Source organism: Macaca nemestrina, chromosome 7, assembly GCF_043159975.1.
Source record: "Macaca nemestrina isolate mMacNem1 chromosome 7, mMacNem.hap1, whole genome shotgun sequence".
Taxonomy (NCBI): Eukaryota; Metazoa; Chordata; class Mammalia; order Primates; family Cercopithecidae; genus Macaca; species Macaca nemestrina.
Window position 1 is genome coordinate 109,421,968 of NC_092131.1, and position 19,965 is coordinate 109,441,932.

The window sequence follows — 19,965 nt, forward strand, 5'->3', positions numbered from 1 at the left end:
CAACCCTTGATCCCAGCCTATTATGGAATTCAGGTAACAAGCAATACACAGTGACATAACACAGTTCTTAGTTTTCATGGTTGCAAGTCACAGCCAAGTATCAAGTGAGAAATTCAGTTTCATTTGCAAGGCTTAGAGAGGCCAGGTGAGTCTAGAAAAATGGGCCTTGTGTTCATTTTAAATTGGTAAAGAGCTTTAAGTGCTCATTAAGTTGAAAGCTTTCTGTTCTTATTTTGTATTTTATTTTATTTTATTTTATTTTATTTTATTTTATTTTATTTTATTTTATTTCTTTTGAGATGGAGTCTTGCTCTGTCGCCCAGGCTGGAGTGCAGTGGCGTGAGCTTGGCTCACTGCAAACTCCATCTTCTGGGTTCAAGTGATTCTCCTGCCTCAGCCTCCCAAAAAGCTGGAATTACAGGCACCCACTACCACACCTGGCTAATTTTTGTATTTTTAGTAGAAGTGGGGTTTCTTCATGTTGGCTAGGCTGGTCTTGAACTCCTGACCTGAGACAATCCACCCACCTCGGCCTCCCAAAGTGATGGGATTACAGGTGTGAGCCACTGCACTGGGCCCAAAAGCTTTGTGTTTTTAAAGATATTAGACATGTTTCTTATTTTTTAAAAAATCTTAATAATGTAGGAGAATAAGAGAAATGTTTTTCCAAAAAAGAGAAATCATTGTGATTATTTTATCTTATTGGAATGTTGGATATTATAGTCTGCTTCATTAATCATCAAGCATGCTATGGATTTTCCATTTTTATAGGGTCGGTATCTCAGTTAAGGTGATACTGGTAATTGTTGTATTCCATTTGAAGATGAAAAATATAGGCCAAAATCATAGACCTTGCATAGAAGCTGGATAATGAAGACAGCTCTGGAAGAACACATAGATACACACACACAGACACACATATGTATAAAGTGTACCCACATATATTTTTTAAAGTTTATTTTTTACAGTTTTAAAGTTTTTAAAGCAAAAGCCAGCCCGTCCCCTCTCCCAGAGTGGGTGGCCCTGCCCCTCTCTCCGAGTGGGTGGGGACAGTGGTTGCATGGGCAACTTTAGCATTGTGATGCCACAGGTCCCTCTGGACACACTGCTGCTTGACCATGCCTCCTTTCCCTCTCATCTTTCTCACTGACCAATGGGCTTGGAACATTAAGGCCACGCCCCTATTCTGCATTTCTCCTGGGGCCCTGGTTACACCTCTCTGGCTCAGTCGCATAGCTGCCAGGTAGGTAACTGGAGGCATTCAGCAGTGCTCACTGGGATTTTGCTGATGTGGCCCCAACCCCGCCTCCCTCCCCACCCTGCGATGTCAGAAAAAACACGACAGGACAAATTGGCTGCAGCCAAGAAAAAGGTAAAGCGCACCAGGTCATGGCCCCCAACCCAACCACAGATCCCCTCCGACAACAAGACCGTTGCCAGAGTCCATACCACTCCTGAGGCACACCAGACTGTGCCCCCCAACCCCTGTGCCTCTGGGCTCCCCCAACCAAAGTGTTGTCAGTCAGCCCCACACCTTCAGCAAGCAGCCCAGTCCCTGCCCTTGCCAATCACCCCAGCATGTCTTTGGGTGGGTGACTCCTGGGGCTTCCCGCTCCATACTCAGCCCTAACCTCCTGCCGCCCCAAGCCCGACCTCCCTGGGCTCTTTGGGCTTGTGTCTCCCAAGACCTGGGTCCCCCAGCCCAAGGCCCCACTCTTCACCAGTCGTCCCTGGGTGACTTTGGGCTGGTGACTTCTGGGGCTCCCTACTGCAGACTCTGCCCTCCCCTCCTGCTGCCCCAAGCTTGACCTCCCTGGGCTTCTTGGGCTGGTGTCTCCAAGGACCTGGGTCCCAACCCTGTGTTTTCCTCCCCCATCCTGGAGTAGCAACTCGGGCATCGCACTGATGTGGTCCCCTCCCCTGGGAGGAGTGGAATCTAGTGATGTCACAGTCCCCCTAGGAACTGTCATTACTGCTGCAAGACTGGCCTTTGATCTTATGCCCCAGTCCCTAAGTGTTCACACCCCATTTCTGGTTCCTCTGGTCGCAGCACAGATTCCCAGCTGGAAGGAGAATGGGGATTATGGGACCTAGGAGCAGTAGGTTTCAGGCTGCCTTACTCCCTTAACGTAGACATTGACAGTGGGAAAAGCCTACACTTCCCCCATGAACTCAAAATGTTGACAGTATCTCAGGGCGGCAATGGGAGAACGGGTTTGGTTTGGTTTTCTCCCAGGCTTCTACTTTCCAGAGAGACTTTAACATTTTTTTCTGAGTTCTCCACAGTTCTGGGACCAAACTGCCCTTCAGTCAGTGGTCTCTGAAGTGAGATTTGCTCATCTTCTGTAGAACAGATCTTGGGAAACTGAACTTGACAGCTTGAATCTTCCTCATATCATCTCAACTTGGGGTACTTTGAGTGCCACAGGATAAATGTGGGAGATCTTTCTGAAGCATCCGTTTCCCTCAATTCTCTTAAGAGAGAAAAATCATTAATGTACTTAGAGATGACAGTCACATAGGTGTCTAAGAGAGTATACCAGACTTCTCTCTGAAATGAGACTTGGATTATCCTCTTTCTGATAAATTCCTGGGTTTAACAAAGAAGCTGCCTTCTGCCATGAGGACACATTGATATAAAAGTTTGAGAGGTACTGGTGCACTTCTTTAACTACCAGACATGTGAGGATGTATGACTCTAAACCACACAGAGTGCGGTTCCTGCCTACTTAATGTTTACTTTTCTACCTCTGCCTCTGGTTTTGGTCCCTGGCAGATGCTGATTCATGGCAAAACCCCAGAGCTTGGAGTCAGAAGACAAATGAGTTTAAGTTCCATTATTGTCCCCTCCCCTTTTTTGAAGCCATAATATCCATTCCTCTCAGTCACTAAGTGATTGTGACAACACCTTACACAGTTGTAGGTGGCATTAAATCAGATGGTGTATAAGAGTATTTTGCAAAAACTGTAAAGGAGGATGTGCCTGTAGGGGCTGGTGGTTCTCATGAGTATTACTGCTCTTCTTTCCCACAGCTGAAAGAGTATTAGCAGAGTAAAAGCCCTGGTGTTCCGGCAGGAGCGAAGACAAGAAAAAAACTGGAAGTAGCCCTGAGACAACCACTTCTGGTGGTTGCCACTCACCTGAGGATGTGAGTCTTGGCTGACCAGGCTCCTGGGGACAGGAGTCCCAAGGGGCAGTAAAGGATAATTGTTGAGATTGCTGGGTACTGGTAGAGAATTGTGGGTTTGAATCCTGCCTCTCCGTCTGCTAGGCATCTGACTTATGGCAAATTGCTTGAGCTCTTTGAGCCTGTCTTTTCACATCTGTAAAATAGGGGTAGTAGTGTTTGACTTCCATTTGTGAAGTTTAAATGAGATTCCTTATTATTGTTTTTATGTTAATCCTTAGTACATGGCCTGCTGTAAACAGCCAGTATACTCAGGAAATGGTCATTGCTGTTTGATTTTCCTCATCCCCAGTCTCAAGGGGAAGCTGGGCCAATGAGTACAGCCACTTGCCATCAGGCTGTCCCTTTAGGGTCACAGAAGGGGGCCCAGTGTGTGGTGAGGACAGCCCGAGGCACTAGAAATAATAGAAGATCTAACTTGCCACCAACTTGCTTGGTGACGACAGAAAAATCACTTCTTCCTGTGGGCCTCAGTTTCCTCCTCTGTAAGATGATATTGGAGATCAGTGTCTTTCAAACTTGTTTTTTAGCTACAGCCCCCTTAGTTCAAGTGAACCCTTACTCAGAAGTCTGTTTTTTTTTTAATGGATGTGGAGGTCTGGAGCTCTACCAGATTCATCGCCCATGTCCTGGGCCTGAGGGAGGGGGTCCAGTGAACGTGTTAAGAGCTGCATTGATCAGGTGACTCCACTCTGTGACTGCATCGCTCAGGGGACTTTTCCATCTATTTGTTCCTGCCCCTTGCAAGGCAGCAGGTGGCCATTTGGAAAAATGGCACAGGCCATGGTTTTAATCTCCTCTGCTCTTCAGCAGAGGAACCCACATCTTCCTCCTACCCTGACTTTCTTGTTTCTCTCTGAGCCACTTCTGTCTTTCTCCACTTGCCCTTGTTTTTCCCTTGTCACCTCCTGTAGATTCAGGACATTCTGAATGTGCTAGTGTCCAACCTTAACCATTCCAATGGGGGTAGCGCTCCCCTATTGAACAAGTGGAAGATGAGGCAGTGCCAGGACCCCTCTCTGGCTTGCTGTCTCCAGCTGTGCATGCCCCTGAGGCTTCTCTGGTTTGGGGGACACTTTACCTCTGGCTTATTTTATGTTGCTGCCATTAACCTTCAGCCTGTTTATGGGAATAACGTACAGAGCAGGTATGTGGGATTTGGGGCTGTTTTTCTTTGTTTTTTGTTTTTTGTTTTTTTTTTTGAGACAGTGTCTCACTCTGTTACCCAGACTGGAGTACAGTGGTGTGATCTCAGCTCACTACAACCTCTGCCTCCCGGGTTCAATGATTCTCTTGCCTTAGCCTTCTGAGTAGCTGGGATTACAGGCAACTACCACCACACCTGGCTAATCTTTGTATTTTTAATAGAGGCGAGCTTCACCATGTTGGCCAGGCTGGTCTTGAACTCCTGACCTCAAACGATCCACCCGCCTCAGCTTCCCAAAGTGCTGGGATTACATTTGTGAGCCACCGTGCTCGGCCCCTTGCTGTTTTTTACTTTCTTGATATCCATAACTGTTTCCCATGTCAGTTTCTGTTTTTCTTTTGAATTTGTCATTATTACTCCTGCATCATCTGTTACCCTGAAGGATCTGGAGGTAAGAGGCCCTGGGCCGAGGTGCGGTGACCCTGCAGGCCAGCCCTCCAACCTCCTCTCACAGCAGAGGCTGGGTGCCCCTCTACCAGCTGAGACAACCCCCACACACCCCAGCCCTAATGATTGTTCTCTCCACCTCTCCCTGCAGTCCTCCTCCAACTCATCCTCTCTATATGCGCCTCAGAGCCGGTACCAAGAACTAGCAGTAGCCCTGGACTCAAACTCTGCGACAATCAATCACCTTAATGAAAATATAGAATCATTGGTAAGAGTCCAGTGGGGTCCCCTGATTCCATGCTGCCAATCCTAGTCTTTAGTTTACCCATGGGGCCCTGAAGAAAGGGGCTGGGGGCCCCTGGTACCAAGGGCAAATGGGAAGCTGGAGCACCCAGGCCTCACCTGGAGGGACTCCAGAGCAAGGAGCATGTAGCATGGCTCTTCTGTCGCTGCCCTCTTTGCCGACTCTCTGTTCTCCAGACACCTCTGCTCCAGTCCTTGCCACACACACCCTAGGGTTGTCACCTCTCAGGGAAGCACTAGCCTGACTGGTTGTCAGGGGCCCCGTATTTCTGCCCTGACTCAGTCCTGAATTTGCTCTTTGAGTCTGGACAAGTCACCTCTCCTCCTTGGGCTCATGTTTCTGGAGGAGGTAGAGCATCAAAGGCCTCTGTTAGCTCTGAGAGTCTGAGATTTAAAGGCCCCTAGAATGGAAACCTCATGGCCAAGGGCTCCTGTCTGTCCTTTTCCATCCTATATTTGCCATGGAGAAGCGTACCTGGCCTGTATGTGCTCAGTAAGTGTTTGTTGAATGAACGCACCTTTCTAAATAACAAGCTGGCAGAAGGGTGGGCTTTTCTCAGACTCCGTCTCTGGAGATTTATGTTACTGTCCCTTCGAGAGAATCCAGATTTAGACTTTGAGTTCTGCAGCTTTGGGCAAAAACCAACAGAGACCCAAATCCTCTGTCCTTGAGAGCTTGAGGAGAGTTGACCAGTTCCTGTTGCCATTGGGTCTGAGAACGTTGCCTTTAAAATCCATTCCTGGCCCCTGCCTACCGCTTCCTGGTCTAGGGAATAGAGTTGAGGGGGCCACCCTCAGTCACCTGAATTTGACTCTCCCCACAGAAACAACAGAAGAAACAAGTGGAACATCAGCTGGAAGAAGTAACATGATTTCTTTGTTTGCTCACAACATGGCTGCTGGGTTTGAGGGGCACTCAGATGTAGAGGCTCCAGTCTCATCTCACCCACTCCCAGCCTGGGGAAGAAGGCTCACCCCTCAGATTCCATCCCATCCCCATAGGGTCCCTGATAACTTAGTCCCATGAGTGGACCTGTCCTGGGGCATTGATGGCATTCTGGGGGCATGTCTCTTGCTGTGCCGTCTCTGCTTCCCATGGTAAGAGCTCTGTCTTCCTCTTCCTATAGGAGAAGAAAGCAAACAATGAAATTCACAAAGCGCAAATGGAGCAGTTAGAGGTGAGTGGAGGGTGGGGAGTTTTCTCCTGTCCTTCAGAGAATGTTTCTTTCCTTCTCTTTCAGCACTTTCTTGACTTTTCTCCCAAATGTTCAATTCCAGACAATCAACATCCTCATGTTGGAAAAGGCAGACTTGAAGACCACCCTTTACCATACTAAACGTGCCGCCAGACACTTTGAAGGTAGGAATCTGGGCACCCGGTCATCCTTCAACCTGGCACTTTGACAGGTCTTTAGGAGGAGTCCTTTGGGCCCCATCTCAACTTCTGTCATTACAGAAGAGTCCAAGGATCTGGCCAGCCGCCTGCAATACTCCTTGCAGCGTACTCAAGAATTGGAGTGGGCTCTCTCTGCTGTGTCTACACAGCAGCAGGAAGAGGACAGGATGAGTTCAACCAGCTGTCCCGTCCCCTGGCAGCCTGGCTTGCCAGATGGAGGAGTGAGCCTAAAGCTCCCTTCTGCAGGATGCAGTGTCCTGCCCAGAAGGCAGCAGGATCATTTCAAGCTGCTTTTGTGTTTGGTTGTTAGAGGCAGCCTGGGGCTGAGTCAGCTGCTGTGGGTGTGTTGGGGGCACTGTGGGCAGTGAGCACTGGACACAGAGCTCAGAGACCAAGTGCCTGCCCTGCCCTTACCTAGCTGTGGCCTTGGCCAAGTCTTAGGTGGGGTATTGGATACTTGTACTGTGAAGGTACGGAAGAGTACCTTTAGTATGTTACCATTTCTATAGAGAGAGGAAAGTGTTCATGTATGTGTGTGTGTGTACATACTATGATAATGTACATAAAACATGTCTGTAAGTGTTTATAAAAAACTCAGGAGAGAGTAACAAGGCGCCTGGGACGACACTTCCCTTCTGTACCTTCTGAGTTTTGGACTATGCGAATGTATCATCCTTTCAAAAAGCAAACAAAAGATTAATTTCCCCTTTCCTATCTGTGCCCCCACCCCCAGCAAGAAAAATGGGCTTAGAGAATCGGACAGACCTGGGTGTTCAAATCCCAGCTCTGTCTAAGTGATCTTAGGCAAGAACTTAACTTCGAATACTCCATGCTTTTCATCTACACAATAGATGTTTTCCTAGTAACTGTCTCATATGGTGGTAGTGAGGTTTAAATGGGATTGTTAGCATGGTACCTGGTGAACTCCGTAAAGTTTCTAACAGTGGTAGTAACAACAGTAACAACAATGGCAATATTATCTGATCTCTCTGGGCCTCTGTTAGCCAGCTGTAAATTCGATCTTTCTCTGTCCCTTCCAACTTTACTGAGTTCTTTTAAAAACCAGGCCATGGACTTGGAAATGCCTTGATCTTTACAGTCCTCGAGCCGCAGTGAAGCAGTCCTCCAGCAGCAGTTAGAGCAGTCCACAAAGGAGCGGGCACTGCTGACGCAGGTGAGGCTTTGCAGAGGAGGGATGTGGAAGGATGATGATCCCTACTGGCCAGGAGCAGGTAAGGACCAGTGACAGCCCTTCCTAACTTCTGTGCCCATCCTTGCAGGTGACAGAGTCACTTAAACAAGTCCAGCTAGAGAGAGATGAATATGCTCAACATATAACAGGAGAGAGGGCCCGGTGGCAGGAGAGGATGTGGAAAATGTCGGTGGAGGTGAGACCTGACCCTTCAGCCCCCACCTTAGATAGGTCACTGGATCTTTCTGGGCATCTGTAAAATGGGACTAGTACAGCCAGACGTGGTCATGGGTCTGGGCTTTGTGGAGGTGGGGGCAGAGAGGGAGATGGTAGCTTGTCCAGCCACCAGCCCCTCTCCCCAGGGCCCTTCCCCTCTGTGCTTTGGGCAGGCTTGCACATTGAAGGAGGAGAAGCGTGACATACATCGGATACAGGAGCTGGAGAGGAGCTTGTCCGAACTCAAACCCCAGATGGGTAAAATGGGTCTGGTGTGACGTGGGAGCAGGACCAGCATCAGAGGACTGTGGGGGTGGCTTAGAATGCCCCAGGGAGGTGGGTGGATGGAAGGGCTTTGAGGCAGAGGGAAAGAGGTCTGTGCCAGGAGACTGCAAGTTTTGTCATCTCCATGAGCCTCAGGGTCCCCATCAGCAAAGAGGGAGGAGTGCCCATTGTCAGCCACCCACAGTGCTCTCTATCTGAAAGTGGCTTGGAAATTGGCTACCATCAGGTGCAAGGAATCATTAGCAGTGAGGCCAAGTTTGGGAAGCCTGAGAGGAGCTGTGCATCAAGAGGAGGGTTTTATTTTTTCTTTTTGGGTAGGGGGGCGGTGGTTGGGGAATCCAGAGGCCCTTATTGTCTGTTTCCTTTCTCAGCTGAGCCCCTGTCCCCAGCACCCCTAGCAGGGACTTCTGAGGTGAAGCAGCTACAAGATGAGGCCAGGCACCTGAGGAAGGAGGTGGAAAGTTTGGAGGGAAAGCTGCAATCCCAGGTGGAAAACAATCAGGCCTTGAGTCTCCTGAGCAAGGAACAAAAGGAGAGCTTTCGGGATCAGGAGGAGAGGCTCTGAGACCAGGAGGAGAGGAGGGTGCGGGAGCAGGAGAGGGTGCGGGAGCAGGAGAGGGTGCGGGAGCAGGAGAGGGTGCGGGAGCAGGAGGAGCAGAAGCTGCAGGAGCAGGAGAGACTGTGTGCGCAAAAGGAGAGGCTTCAGAAGCAGCAGGAGAGGCTGCGGGAGCAGGGTGAGAGGCTGCGAAAGCAGGAGAGGCTACGAAAGCAGGAGGAGAGGCTGTGGGATCAGGAGGAGAGGCTACGAAAGCAGGAGGAGAGGCTCGCGCTCTCCCAGAACCACACGCTCGACAAGCAGCTGGCCGAGCCACATTGCAGCTTCGAGGATCTGGTGTGTTGCCCTACCTGGGGAGCCTGCCCTCATCCCTAACCCTCCAGGCCTTTGTTTCCCCACCTGTAAAATGGGGCAGTGTAGCCCTTACATGACATGGTACTTCTAAAGGCACCTGTGAGCCAGAGCTCATCAGGCCCTGCTCTGATGGCTGTTGGGGAGAGGGGATGATTTTTCTAACCTGCCTCCACCCTTCCCGGTGACATGAGAGGCAGACACCAAGTTCTGGGGTCTCCAGCTGTAGTGGGTGGCCAATGATTGCTTCTCTCTGTCCAGAACAATGAGAACAGGAGCGCACTGCAGTTGGAGCAGCAAGTAAAGGAACTGCAGGAGAAGCTGGGTGAGGTGAAGGAGACGGTAACCTCTGCCCCATCCAAGAAGGGCTGGGAGGTGGGCACCAGCCTCTGGGGAGGGGAGGTGCCAGGCCAAAGGCAGCTCCAACTGGGGGGTAGGTGACCCCAGCACCCTCCAGGGCAGCCCTATGACTGTTTCTTGCTTCCTGCCCTCTGACTTTTAGAGGTAGGTAGCCCTGGGTTCCTCCCAGCTCTGGACATCATCATCCCAGCTAGAGGCATGGATTCCCCCAATCACAGAGGAAGAGACAGTGGTATGAGAGGCTCCTTATGCCAGGCAAGGTGGCTCATGCGTGTAATCCCAGAACTTTGGGAGGTCAGGAGTTTGAGACCAGCCTGGCCAACAGGGCAAAACCTCATCTCTACTAAAATTACAACAACAACAAAAAATTAGCCAGGCATGATGGCACATGCCTGTAATCCCAGCTACTTGGGAGGCTGAGGCATGAGAATCTCTTGAGCCCGGGAGGTGGAGGTTGCAGTGAGCTGGCATTGCACCACTGCACTCCAGCCTGGGCCACGCATGGCACTCTGTCTCAAAACAAAACAAAAAAGCCTCCTTGGATTCAAACTGGATTCCAGCCTCCATTCCACTGGTCACCATTCAACTACTTTTCATCTCTAAGTCTCTGTTTCTTTAACTTCAAAAGGAAGTTAGCATTTTCCTTACGGAGGTGCTGAGGATTAAATGAGAGAATACATGGAAACATTAGGCATGTAGCACACTTAGCAGATGGTGGTCGGCTCCCTCTGCTTTTCCACCAGTCTGTGGCCTACAGTTTAAATGGTGGGAAGAAGGAGATGAGATTTGAGGCTGGGGGAAGAGGCATGGGGTTCTTGGCAAGGGAGGCAGTCTCTTAGGCCTGGAGCCAGGGGCCAGGGGCCTGGGCAGGTGACAGAGCCCCACAGTTCCCTTGCTACCCTATTAATGGGCCCAGAATCTGGAAGCCAGCCACCACGTGCCCTCATGCCCAGGGTCTTCCTGCAGGTGGAGCTGAAGAGCCAAGAGTCTCAGAGTCTGCAGCAGAAGTGAGACTAGTACCTGCAGCAGTACCTGGCCAGCTATCAGCAGCTGACCTCTGAGAAGGAGGTGCTGCACAGGCCGTTACTGCTGCAGACCCAGCTCATGGACCGGCTGCAGCAGTAGGAAGCTCGGGGCAAAGCGGGGGCTGAGATGGCCTACCAAAAGTTGCAGGAGACCCAGGGGAGGGAGTTGCAGAGGACGGAGCCCTGAGGGGGATGACCTGGCAACCTCCGTGCCTTCTCAGTCTGTTTTCTGTCCCCTTAGGAGTGCCTAGAAGCTGCCAGCCAGCAGAACCAACAGCTAGAGACCCAGCTGAGCGTCATGGCTCTCCCTGGAGAAGGTACAGGAGACCACTCAGAGGAAGAGGAGAAAGACCCAGGAGGAAGGGACTGTTAGCAGCATAGGATTGAGGAGTTGGAAGAGACCTTTAGAATAGCTGGTCGTTATGCCAATCAGGTGTTTGCACTAAGTTCGTCATCAATATGGTAACCTTCTGGGAGCAGGGGGCCACCAGGTTGCCTAAGGACGAGTGAACTGGCCCAGATCAGAAAGGGAGCAGGTCAGAACTCCTGCACCAACCGGTAGTGGGACTGTGCCTGGGCAATATAGCAAGATCTTGGTTCTTAAAAGGGAAAATTAAGAACAGCAGCTTATTCCCCTCTGGGGAGAGGCTGGCTCAGGGTTACGCAGTGAGGGTGGGGACAGACGTGGGCCCACAGTACTTCCCTTGTTGGGTTGTCTGAGGATCCCTCTGGCCACCTCACCACAGGAGATGGAGGAGGACATCTGGACAGTGAGGAGGAGGAGGTGCCTTGGCCCATGCCAAGTATCCCACAGGACCTGGAGAACCGGGAGGCCATGGTGAGCCTGACTTTCCCTGCCTCCCCTTTGCCACCTTCCTCTGTGGTCCCTCCCAGACTCTCTTATGCTCTTGGTTTCCCTGCCTTCTGATTTCTCTGGGACCCTCACCCTTTCTGGGAGTCAGTGGTCAGACACCATTTCACCTGTGACCAACAGGCACACTCTCTGAGGCCCCAAGGGAAGGGGCTGCACTTCACCTCCCTGCCCCATTTGTTGTGTGTATGCCCCTGTAAGAATACTCACCTCTTGCCTTCAAGTGGCATTCTTCAACTCCACTGGAGCCAGTGCCCAGGAGGAGCAGGCACGGCCATGTGGGCAGCGGAAGGTGCAAAGGCTGTGCTGCCCACACATGGTTTACCTGGTGGCCTCGGCTTGGAAGGAGTCAGAGGCAGAGGCCCCAGCCCCAAGGACTGGGGGTGAGTTTGTGTGTGGGGAGAGCTACTGGGCCCTGAGGGAGGCCATGGAGAAGGTGAAGGTGAGTGAGTCCTGGCATGGGCCAAAAAATGTGGGGGCGGGACAGGACAGGTCACTCTCGAGATGTGACCCCATTATTTTGGCTCCAGAGCGGCTTTATGGACCTCCCGAAGGAGAAGGCGGACGGGAAGGAGCAGGTGGAAAAACTAGAGCTTGGATTCATCCAGCTCTCTGAAGCAACAGACAGCATGAGTGAGCTAGAGACCAGGGCATGGCAAGGGGAGCTGCAGGGCCACTGGAGGGCCCCAGCCTCTGACCCCTGTCCTCTTGCAGGAGAGTACGTCACAGTATATGAGAGCCAAGGGGCAGTGCCAAACACGTGGCACCAGGATATGGAGGATGTCATTAGGCTGGCCCAGAACGAGGAGGAGATGAAAGTAGGGAGTGCAACACCTCTACGGGGGTGGGGTTGGGCGTGGGTGGTGCTGGTGCCACCTCCAGCTCCAGTGTGGCAGCTGAGCACCCCTCCATTCAGGTGAATATGCTGGAACTGCCGAAGCTGGTGTTGCCACTTGTGGGCGACCACGAGGGGCATGGCAAATTCTTCGCCACTCCCCAGAACCCTGCTGATGAGCCCGCTCCAGGGGCTCCAGCCCCCGAGGAACTTGGGGCTGCTGGCAAGCAGGGTGGTGAGTAGAGCCCTCAGGTGGGGTGGGCAGGCAGGAGCAGGGGAGGCTGGCCCTGCACTGAGATCCCTGCCTCCCTCTCTCTGAAGATTTTTCTGAGGTGAGCCTGGACAACAGTGTGGAGCCCACACCAGGAGAGGCCAGGAAGGGTTCTCCCCATGACAACCCCACTGCAGAGCAGATCGTGCACCTGCTTCCTGTAATGCAGGACACCCAGGAGCACCCAGGCTTGGCCACCAAACCCTGCATGCCATTCTTTTACCGGGCATCCGAGAACAGGGAGATAAACATCATCATCATCTAAGAGCTGGTCAAGAAATTGAAAAACAACAACAACAAAAAGTTATGGCGTTAATCTCGTACACGATTCATTTACTTCATCTGAATGTTAGAGCCACTCATGTTCATTTGTGTTTCTAATTTACAGTTTAAATTTATTTGTAGAAAATTAGGGAGAGTGGATCTTTCCCTGATGTTCACTCTCGCATCCTTTAGCATTTTTGTTTTTTAATTTGATAATTGTAAGTCGTTAGCTCGCATATCGAGTTTGCCTTTACCTGGTGGGAGTTCAAGCACACAAAGACCCACTATTTGCGCAAAATTATTCTTGCTGGTTTGGAATAGGCTGCCATGGTTTTTAAAATGTTTTTGCAGCATGTATGTTCATTACAGAATTCAGATAAAATTTGCTTATGTTCTGATATTATGTTTGCTCGAATCCTAATCACAGCGAGCTCTTCATTAGCTCAATATATGGTTTGCCCTCAAGTGCACACTGTTTATTACTTTGTAATATGCCACTGTGAGTAGTGACGTTTACAGTTGTTTAAAGGCTGAGAACTGGAAACAGCCTTTCCTCTATTTTCTGTGTATTGGGGATGGGTGTAATAACATTTGGGGGAGCTTTTTAAATCTCACAGAAGAGGAAAGTGGCCTGCTCTGGCAGGTGCCTGCAGGATACAGTGTGTTTCCTTCGTTCTGGTGCCAAGAATGAGCGCGGTACTATGGTAGTTCCCTTAGGATTTGTATGTGCTCTGGGCTCATGAAGATATTGCATCATGAGCTGTGGCCTTTGTACTCTTTCTCAATGACCTAAAAAGGGATTATTTCTGAGGAAGGAAAGGCTCCCATCATTGACTGTGGATAGGGAAAACCTTTTCTAGCTTAGCGCAAATATATACAATACATTTTAGAATCAGAGTCCATGTTACCTATTTCAATCACATGACTACAGGTCCCATCACACAAAAGGGCACTGGTTGGCATTCTTCTTTATGTAATTAGTAAAGATCATAAGAAATCCTTTCAGAGTTTTAATGTCCCTGGAACAGGCATACAGGCTTTAGTCAAGAATTAATTCTAGTGAAGGAAAGCTGTGTGACACCTGGCATTCCTCTATGTTCATGGAGCTTTTTTGAGACTAGAATATTGATTTTACCATCTAGACCTCTCTGGCTAATACCTTTTCTTCAACCACATAGGTTACTCTCACATAGGAATTTACTTCTTTTCCTTGAATGGAAAACACTTAAAAAATAACAACCATTATTATAAACCAATATATGTGAGAGTACTTAGTTGAAACAAAAAGAAGTTTTAGTAGACAGTATTCTACTACATTTGAAAATCAAGGAGATGTTTATGCAACTTAAAATGTGTACAAACTGCAGTGCAATCTACTGTTTGTGAATGTCAGAGTATTTTGAGGAAAAGTGTCTATACAATTACAGAGTTATATTTCCTCACAAAGTTCTTTATGAAGAGTGAAATATGTTCTTATACCTCTCAGTTTCAGTTAGAGGCATATTTTGTGTCATACTTATGTTCATGTGCCTGTACATGATGAATGAATTATTTCAGTCATACATTGCCTAAATAATAACTTTATGATGCTTGGGAAAGAACAGCTAAAACTTCATGAAGTTCTAATGTCTCTGTTCCAAAATACGTCACATTATTAGAATGTAGGGATACATTATTAGAATGTATGCGCACTCCCTGGGGTGGGCATTTCTAGTTACTAGACCATCTCCATTTTTAGCATTTGGCATCCTCATGATACTTTTATAAATATGACATTAATAGGAGAGCAATAATACAATTTTACTGTTGGAATAACAGATTTGCCTGCATTCACTGAAAGAGTGCAAATACTGGGTGCTTGTGACTTCAACTGACTCTTCCAAATTGTATGAATTTATCAGTTTATTAGATAAGTCCAGTTTCAGAATGATAAAGAAAAACTGTTAGACCAAATAATGTGGTTAATTAACAGTGGTACAATTTCTTGCCCGAGGGTTTAAAGTAGACTTGAGGTCCTGTTCTTACCTTCTATTTTGTGAACTTGCCGCTTTTGCATTATTTGAGTTCACTTGAAAGACAGTTACTTTAAGTCCATTTAAAACCCTCGGGCTAGAAATCGTACCACTGTTAATTAGCCACATTATTTGGTCTAACAGTTTTTCTTTATCATTCTGAAACTGGGTTTACCTAATACATTGATAAATTATTTTGAAGGAATTTTTATAGTTCCAGTCACTTCACTTTTACCCTGACACATATAAATGACTAGGAATGACCTTCAGATCGCATTTAGCATCTGTAACCAATCTGACAATAATGTGTTCATCAGGGACCTATGGATTAAATCACATACTGGCATATTTAAGCTGAATATCAGCCTGGAAAATAAATGTACTATATTAACTGAAATACCACTCTTTGTGTAGGTATTTTGTCATATGTTTAAGACAAAGCTAAAAAGAATGGAAATCATATCACAATAACTTAAGTCTTTCTTCAAAGTGCATGCAGTCTTTTGCAATACCTCATTCAGCAAGTATTTATTTGTTCTCTTCTTCATTCAGTATAAGGCAGCTTTCAATTTGCTTAGAAGGCAACATTAGAAGGTTAGAGTTCATCAGAAATACATAATTTTAAAATGTGAGTTCAACTGAATAAATTTTAATTTCTGTAGGAAATAAAGAATCAAAATACCTGTTAAAAGATTGCAATATATGATAATTATTTTTAAAGTATCTGGCTAAACCTGATAGATTTTCTGGAAATGAATAAAATCAGTTCTAAAACCAAAGCTGATTTTTAGAAAATGTGAAAATATAAATCAGCCCTATCCATAATAGTTTCTCCAAAACTTTATCTTACAGAGTTACTTTAAAATAATATAACTATTCAAAAATGTAACTGCTATGTTAATGTTTTGAAATAAGTTAAAACATTTTAAAATATGAATACTGTAGTTTAAAACAAAGAAACTGGGGGAAGGAAAAGTAGAGAAATAAAGTCCAAAGCTTTATTTGCCAAGTTTTCTTAGAATGACTTTTACCAATTTATGAATTCTTATTAACAGAATGTATAATGGAAATACTGAAAGACTTTTGTCTAAAGTGGCATTATTGACTGCTATCATGATATACTGTAATGTAATAAATTATGAAATTGTTGCAAAGTGTTGTTTTTGCCTTAAAATTTTGTGTGTCTTGAAAACTATAGCATTAAAGGTATTGAGACTGTGCAAATGCTGAGCACACTTGGCATGAGATCATCGGTTTTTATTTTTACAAAATTGTAACTATGCAAGTGTATTTATTAAAAGAACACAAACTGAAAAGAAGTTATGGGAATTAAAAAAACTGTGTGGTAAAAAGTTATGAGATAAAAAATGCTGTGGAGAAGTTGTGGCAAAAAAAAGTAGAAAAAAGTTGTATGAAATTTTTTTTTAAAAAGTTATGAAAAACAAGTTATGGAATTTCAAAAAACATCATGGGATAAAAATAAAAATAAATAAAAGCAGGCCCCTATCAGCATAATCCTGGAGAAGTGGGTCTGGAGTCTTCACCCCCACCATGTACCAACCAACCCTTCCCAGTTACCCCTTTAACATTAGGGTAGCAAGACAAGACCCCTGTCTAATGGAGGGAGACAAACAGACCCTTTCCCATGCTGACCAGGGCTGAGTCCTTACATTTCTGGATGGTGATGTTTGTTATTTAGGAGCCAGAGGCTGGTGGAGCTGGTTTGTTTGGAGGTGGTCTGATGGCCTCTCTACTCTCACCAAAGGAAATTTTCCCTCAGGGGGGGCTCCCATCTTATTCACAGAGGCAGCTGAGGCAGGACAATGGGGCTAACTGTGGACCAGGCAAGGGCACAGGCTGCTGGGGTGGCCCCCCTTCCCCAGTGTACATACAGTATCTGTGTAACATTTTGTATATTCCTGGGGTAGGGCCACCCCCTGTATCATGGAGGTTGGAGCTGGCATATGAGGAGAAGGTTCTAAGCATTTGTGGCTGGGAAACTTATTTATTGCTAGCATAGTACAGAGGAAGGAGGCAGGGATGGGGTTGTGGGTGATGCGACTCCTGTTTTTTTTTTGCTTTTCATTTTGGAATAAATGGATTTGGCCATACTGCTCGGCCTGGTGTGTTCCCATTTCCCTCACTGGGTCCTGCAGTTTGTCCCACTGAACGAGGAGCCCCAGAGTGTCTGAGCATGTCCAGCTGGGCTGTTGGGGACCTTCCAGGCCTGTTACCTGTATGCTGCCTGGTGACACCTGGTGGATTTCACGGGGACTGCCATGGTGCCTATGGGGCACAGTCCAGCCCTGACAGCCAACAGGCTCAGAAGCCTGATCTAGCGGTAGCCGGGAAGACAGATTCCAGCACCCAAGGCCACTGACTTCCATCCACCCCAGGCATCTTCCTTTCTGTCCCCTTGCCTCCCTCTCCTGTCTGCACCTGGTAGCCTGTTGTGTCTGTCCCTGCAGAGTGCTGGCTACCCCGCAGGCTCCTCCAGGCTGAGTTCATGGCCATGCCTGCTAATGGCCAGAGTCAGCTTCACAGGATAAGAGTCAGCTAAGCTCCAGGGGCTTTCCAGGAAGTGTCCCTTGGAAAGGCTGTGGCCTTTTCACTGCTCCCAACAGCATTCTAGAAATGGCTTGGCCTTTTCCCTCCCCTGAGCTGCACAGAGAACACAGCCAGCACAGGCCACATTCCCTGTCATCCAGAAACAGGTTTGATTCTCAGCTGACGGACAGCAGGACTGGTAGAGACTGTCAGGCCACACGGCTGCCTGCACAGCACCCTCATGCTTGGTGGAGGGTGGGAGGGATGGCGGGGGTTGGCTGTCCACAGGCTGGGCATGACAGGGAGGCTCACTGGAGGTGGCGCACTTTGGAGGGGCGATGTCGGGGGATAGCTTTCTCTTCTTTGGCCACAAGACTTCAAAAGGACAGCACGGGGACTGATTCCTAGTGCTAGAAGCAAGGTGATCGGCCACGTGTGTGTGTGTGTGTGTATATATGTATATTACTATTTATAGCTATTTACAGAACAGGGCAGGGGCATACCACAGAGGGGGCACAAGTTTTCAGCAACGGTCACAGCTGGAAGTGTCAGCTCACCACTACAACAGACTAAGTCACAGATGAAGGCTTTGGGAGTGGGGATCCACTGTCAAGTCACAGGACACCCGCACAGGCAGGCTTGGAAAGGGAGGCCTCCGAGAAGAGAGGATCTGTTTAGAGGTCAAAGTGGGGCCTGGGGCTTTTAGGACGGGATGGACTTGCCTGACCCATTCAGCGGGCAGTTGGAAAGAAAGCAGAGAGAAAACGGATTAAAGAAAAGCCAGAGCTGGTGAGGCAAGCGCAAAGCAGTGGTATGCTGCAGCAGCTGTGGGAGGGCTGGAGAGGGAAGGGCGCAGGTTGCGGGTGTGGCAAGGTTCCTGGAACACAAGGACTGGAAGGGAAAGGGGAGGAAGATAGAGGGAGAAGCTGAAGCTTCTTAGGCGGTGCCTGGGGGCTGTGGCAGCCGTCTCCACCCCACACATGCTGGCCTCTCCCAAGGCACCCAGGCAGTGCACCCATAGTTCAGACCAATGCTCAGCCCTCTTGGGTTTCTCCCTTCTCTGGTCACCCTGTCTTCCAACCCACGGCTCTGGGCCACCTCTTGCTTGGGGAGCCCCACCCAACAGCCACCAGGCTTGTTAGAGAAGGAGTGCTGCTTGGACCAAAATGGCGAAGCTATAAGGGATGGATGACTGGAGTGAGCGCCAGAGGCCCCTCTGTGTGGTCTGAAAGCCCAGGGTCCTCTGAGGGGACACTGGGGAAGGCAGGGAGGGCAGGCAGCCAGATGCCACTGGCCATAGACTTATAAGTCTAAGAGGGGAGCCTCGACTGGTTGGTGGAGGGGCTGCAGGTTGCATAGGTGAGGCTAGGCCCTTCCTGCTGGGAAAAGCAGAAGAGGGAGAGTCCATGGCAGGACAGGCAGGTGAGCTCACTAGGTGGAGCTCAGCTGGGCCAGCAGGCACTGTGGTCTCCTTGGCTGAATAGCACAGGCGACCTCTAGGAGCAACAGACCAAGGTGTGTGAGCCCACTGGCCAGTGGTAATGCTTCAGTGGGGGCCAGGGACCGTGCCTTTGTTCACACGCTAGCAGCTATGATGGTACCTGGGAGAGAGGGAAGGGGGCTGTGTGTCCTTACCTGGCCTGTGGAGTGTGTTGTGGGATGACCGTGTGCATGGGACTCTCATCTAGATCGCCACTGGAGTGCCAACAGATAGAGAAGGTGGGACCCTGACAATCACCCTTGCTCTGCAGTGGATTCGGCTTTCGGCACTCCCAGGGAGGCTGGGAGCTGGATACCCTGCCCTGGCAGCTTGACTCAGACTGCACGACAAGTATGGCATGCCCAGGATGATGTTCCTAGGCTCAGTGTGTGGGTCAGAAGCAAGTCAACAGGCCCTGCTCCCCACCCCTTGGAAGGGACTGCCACCCTTCTGACTTAGTTCTGACTAAGGCCTGGGAAGCCATGACTCAGAGCATGGGTCCCCAGAGTCTCTTTGGGCCAGCCGGGCTGCTGCAGACAGATAGGAAGCACGTCTGACGCTCCTCCAACCTCAGGCAGCACAGCGGGGCTGGGACTCATGCTAGCTTGCTGAGCGACTTGCTTTCCTGAGTGAACTCTGGCAGGCTGCCCTCTCCATGCAAAGTCACAGCTGTGGCCTGCTTGGGGCCCTCTCCCTCTTCCACCTGCTTAGGGTGGCCTGGAACTTGGAGGTGGGCAGTCAGAGCCTAGGAATTGACTGTGTCATCAAGGCATGTGCCCTTGGGCCAGTTACTTCCTCTCAGAGCCTTGGGCTCCTCCTCTGAGGATGGGGTGTGTTGGTGTGAAATGAGGTGAGCATGTTGAGTTGGGGAGCAGCAGGACACGCACCAGCAGGCAGCCACCCTGTCCATGCTCCCTCCCTCCCAAGTCCTGGGACAGATGCTCATTGCCAAGGGGTTCAGCCTCTGATATTGTTTCTTGGTCTCAGTCCCTAAGGAGTAATTTATTTTTCTTTTCTTTTCTCTTTTTTTTTTTTTAGATGCAGTCTCCCTCTGTCGCCCAGGCTGGAGTGCAAAGGTGCAATCTCAGCTTACTGCAACCTCCGCCCCCGGATTCAAGCGATTCTCCTTCCTCAGCCTCCCAAGTAGCTGGGATTACAGGTGCCCACCACCGCACCTGGCTAATTTTTGTATTTTTAGCAGAGATGGGGTTTTGCCCCA

General features: G+C 49.0%; 1 protein-coding gene across 1 annotated transcript; it reads left to right on the top strand.

The window, feature by feature from the left end:
• The first annotated feature begins 1,249 nt into the window (after positions 1–1,249).
• Positions 1,250–15,873, top strand: LOC105497461 (golgin A6 family like 4). The gene is given in 19 exon segments (XM_071100806.1): positions 1,250–1,372; positions 3,034–3,082; positions 3,085–3,149; positions 4,970–5,050; positions 5,910–5,948; positions 6,213–6,263; positions 6,364–6,445; positions 6,542–6,667; positions 7,594–7,655; positions 7,762–7,869; positions 8,063–8,147; positions 8,546–9,066; positions 9,343–9,411; positions 10,708–10,783; positions 11,213–11,304; positions 11,868–11,970; positions 12,052–12,155; positions 12,254–12,407; positions 12,494–15,873. Coding segments are annotated over 19 exon segments (2,166 nt in total). The 5' UTR covers positions 1,250–1,288; the 3' UTR covers positions 12,709–15,873.
• The last annotated feature ends 4,092 nt before the right edge of the window (positions 15,874–19,965 follow it).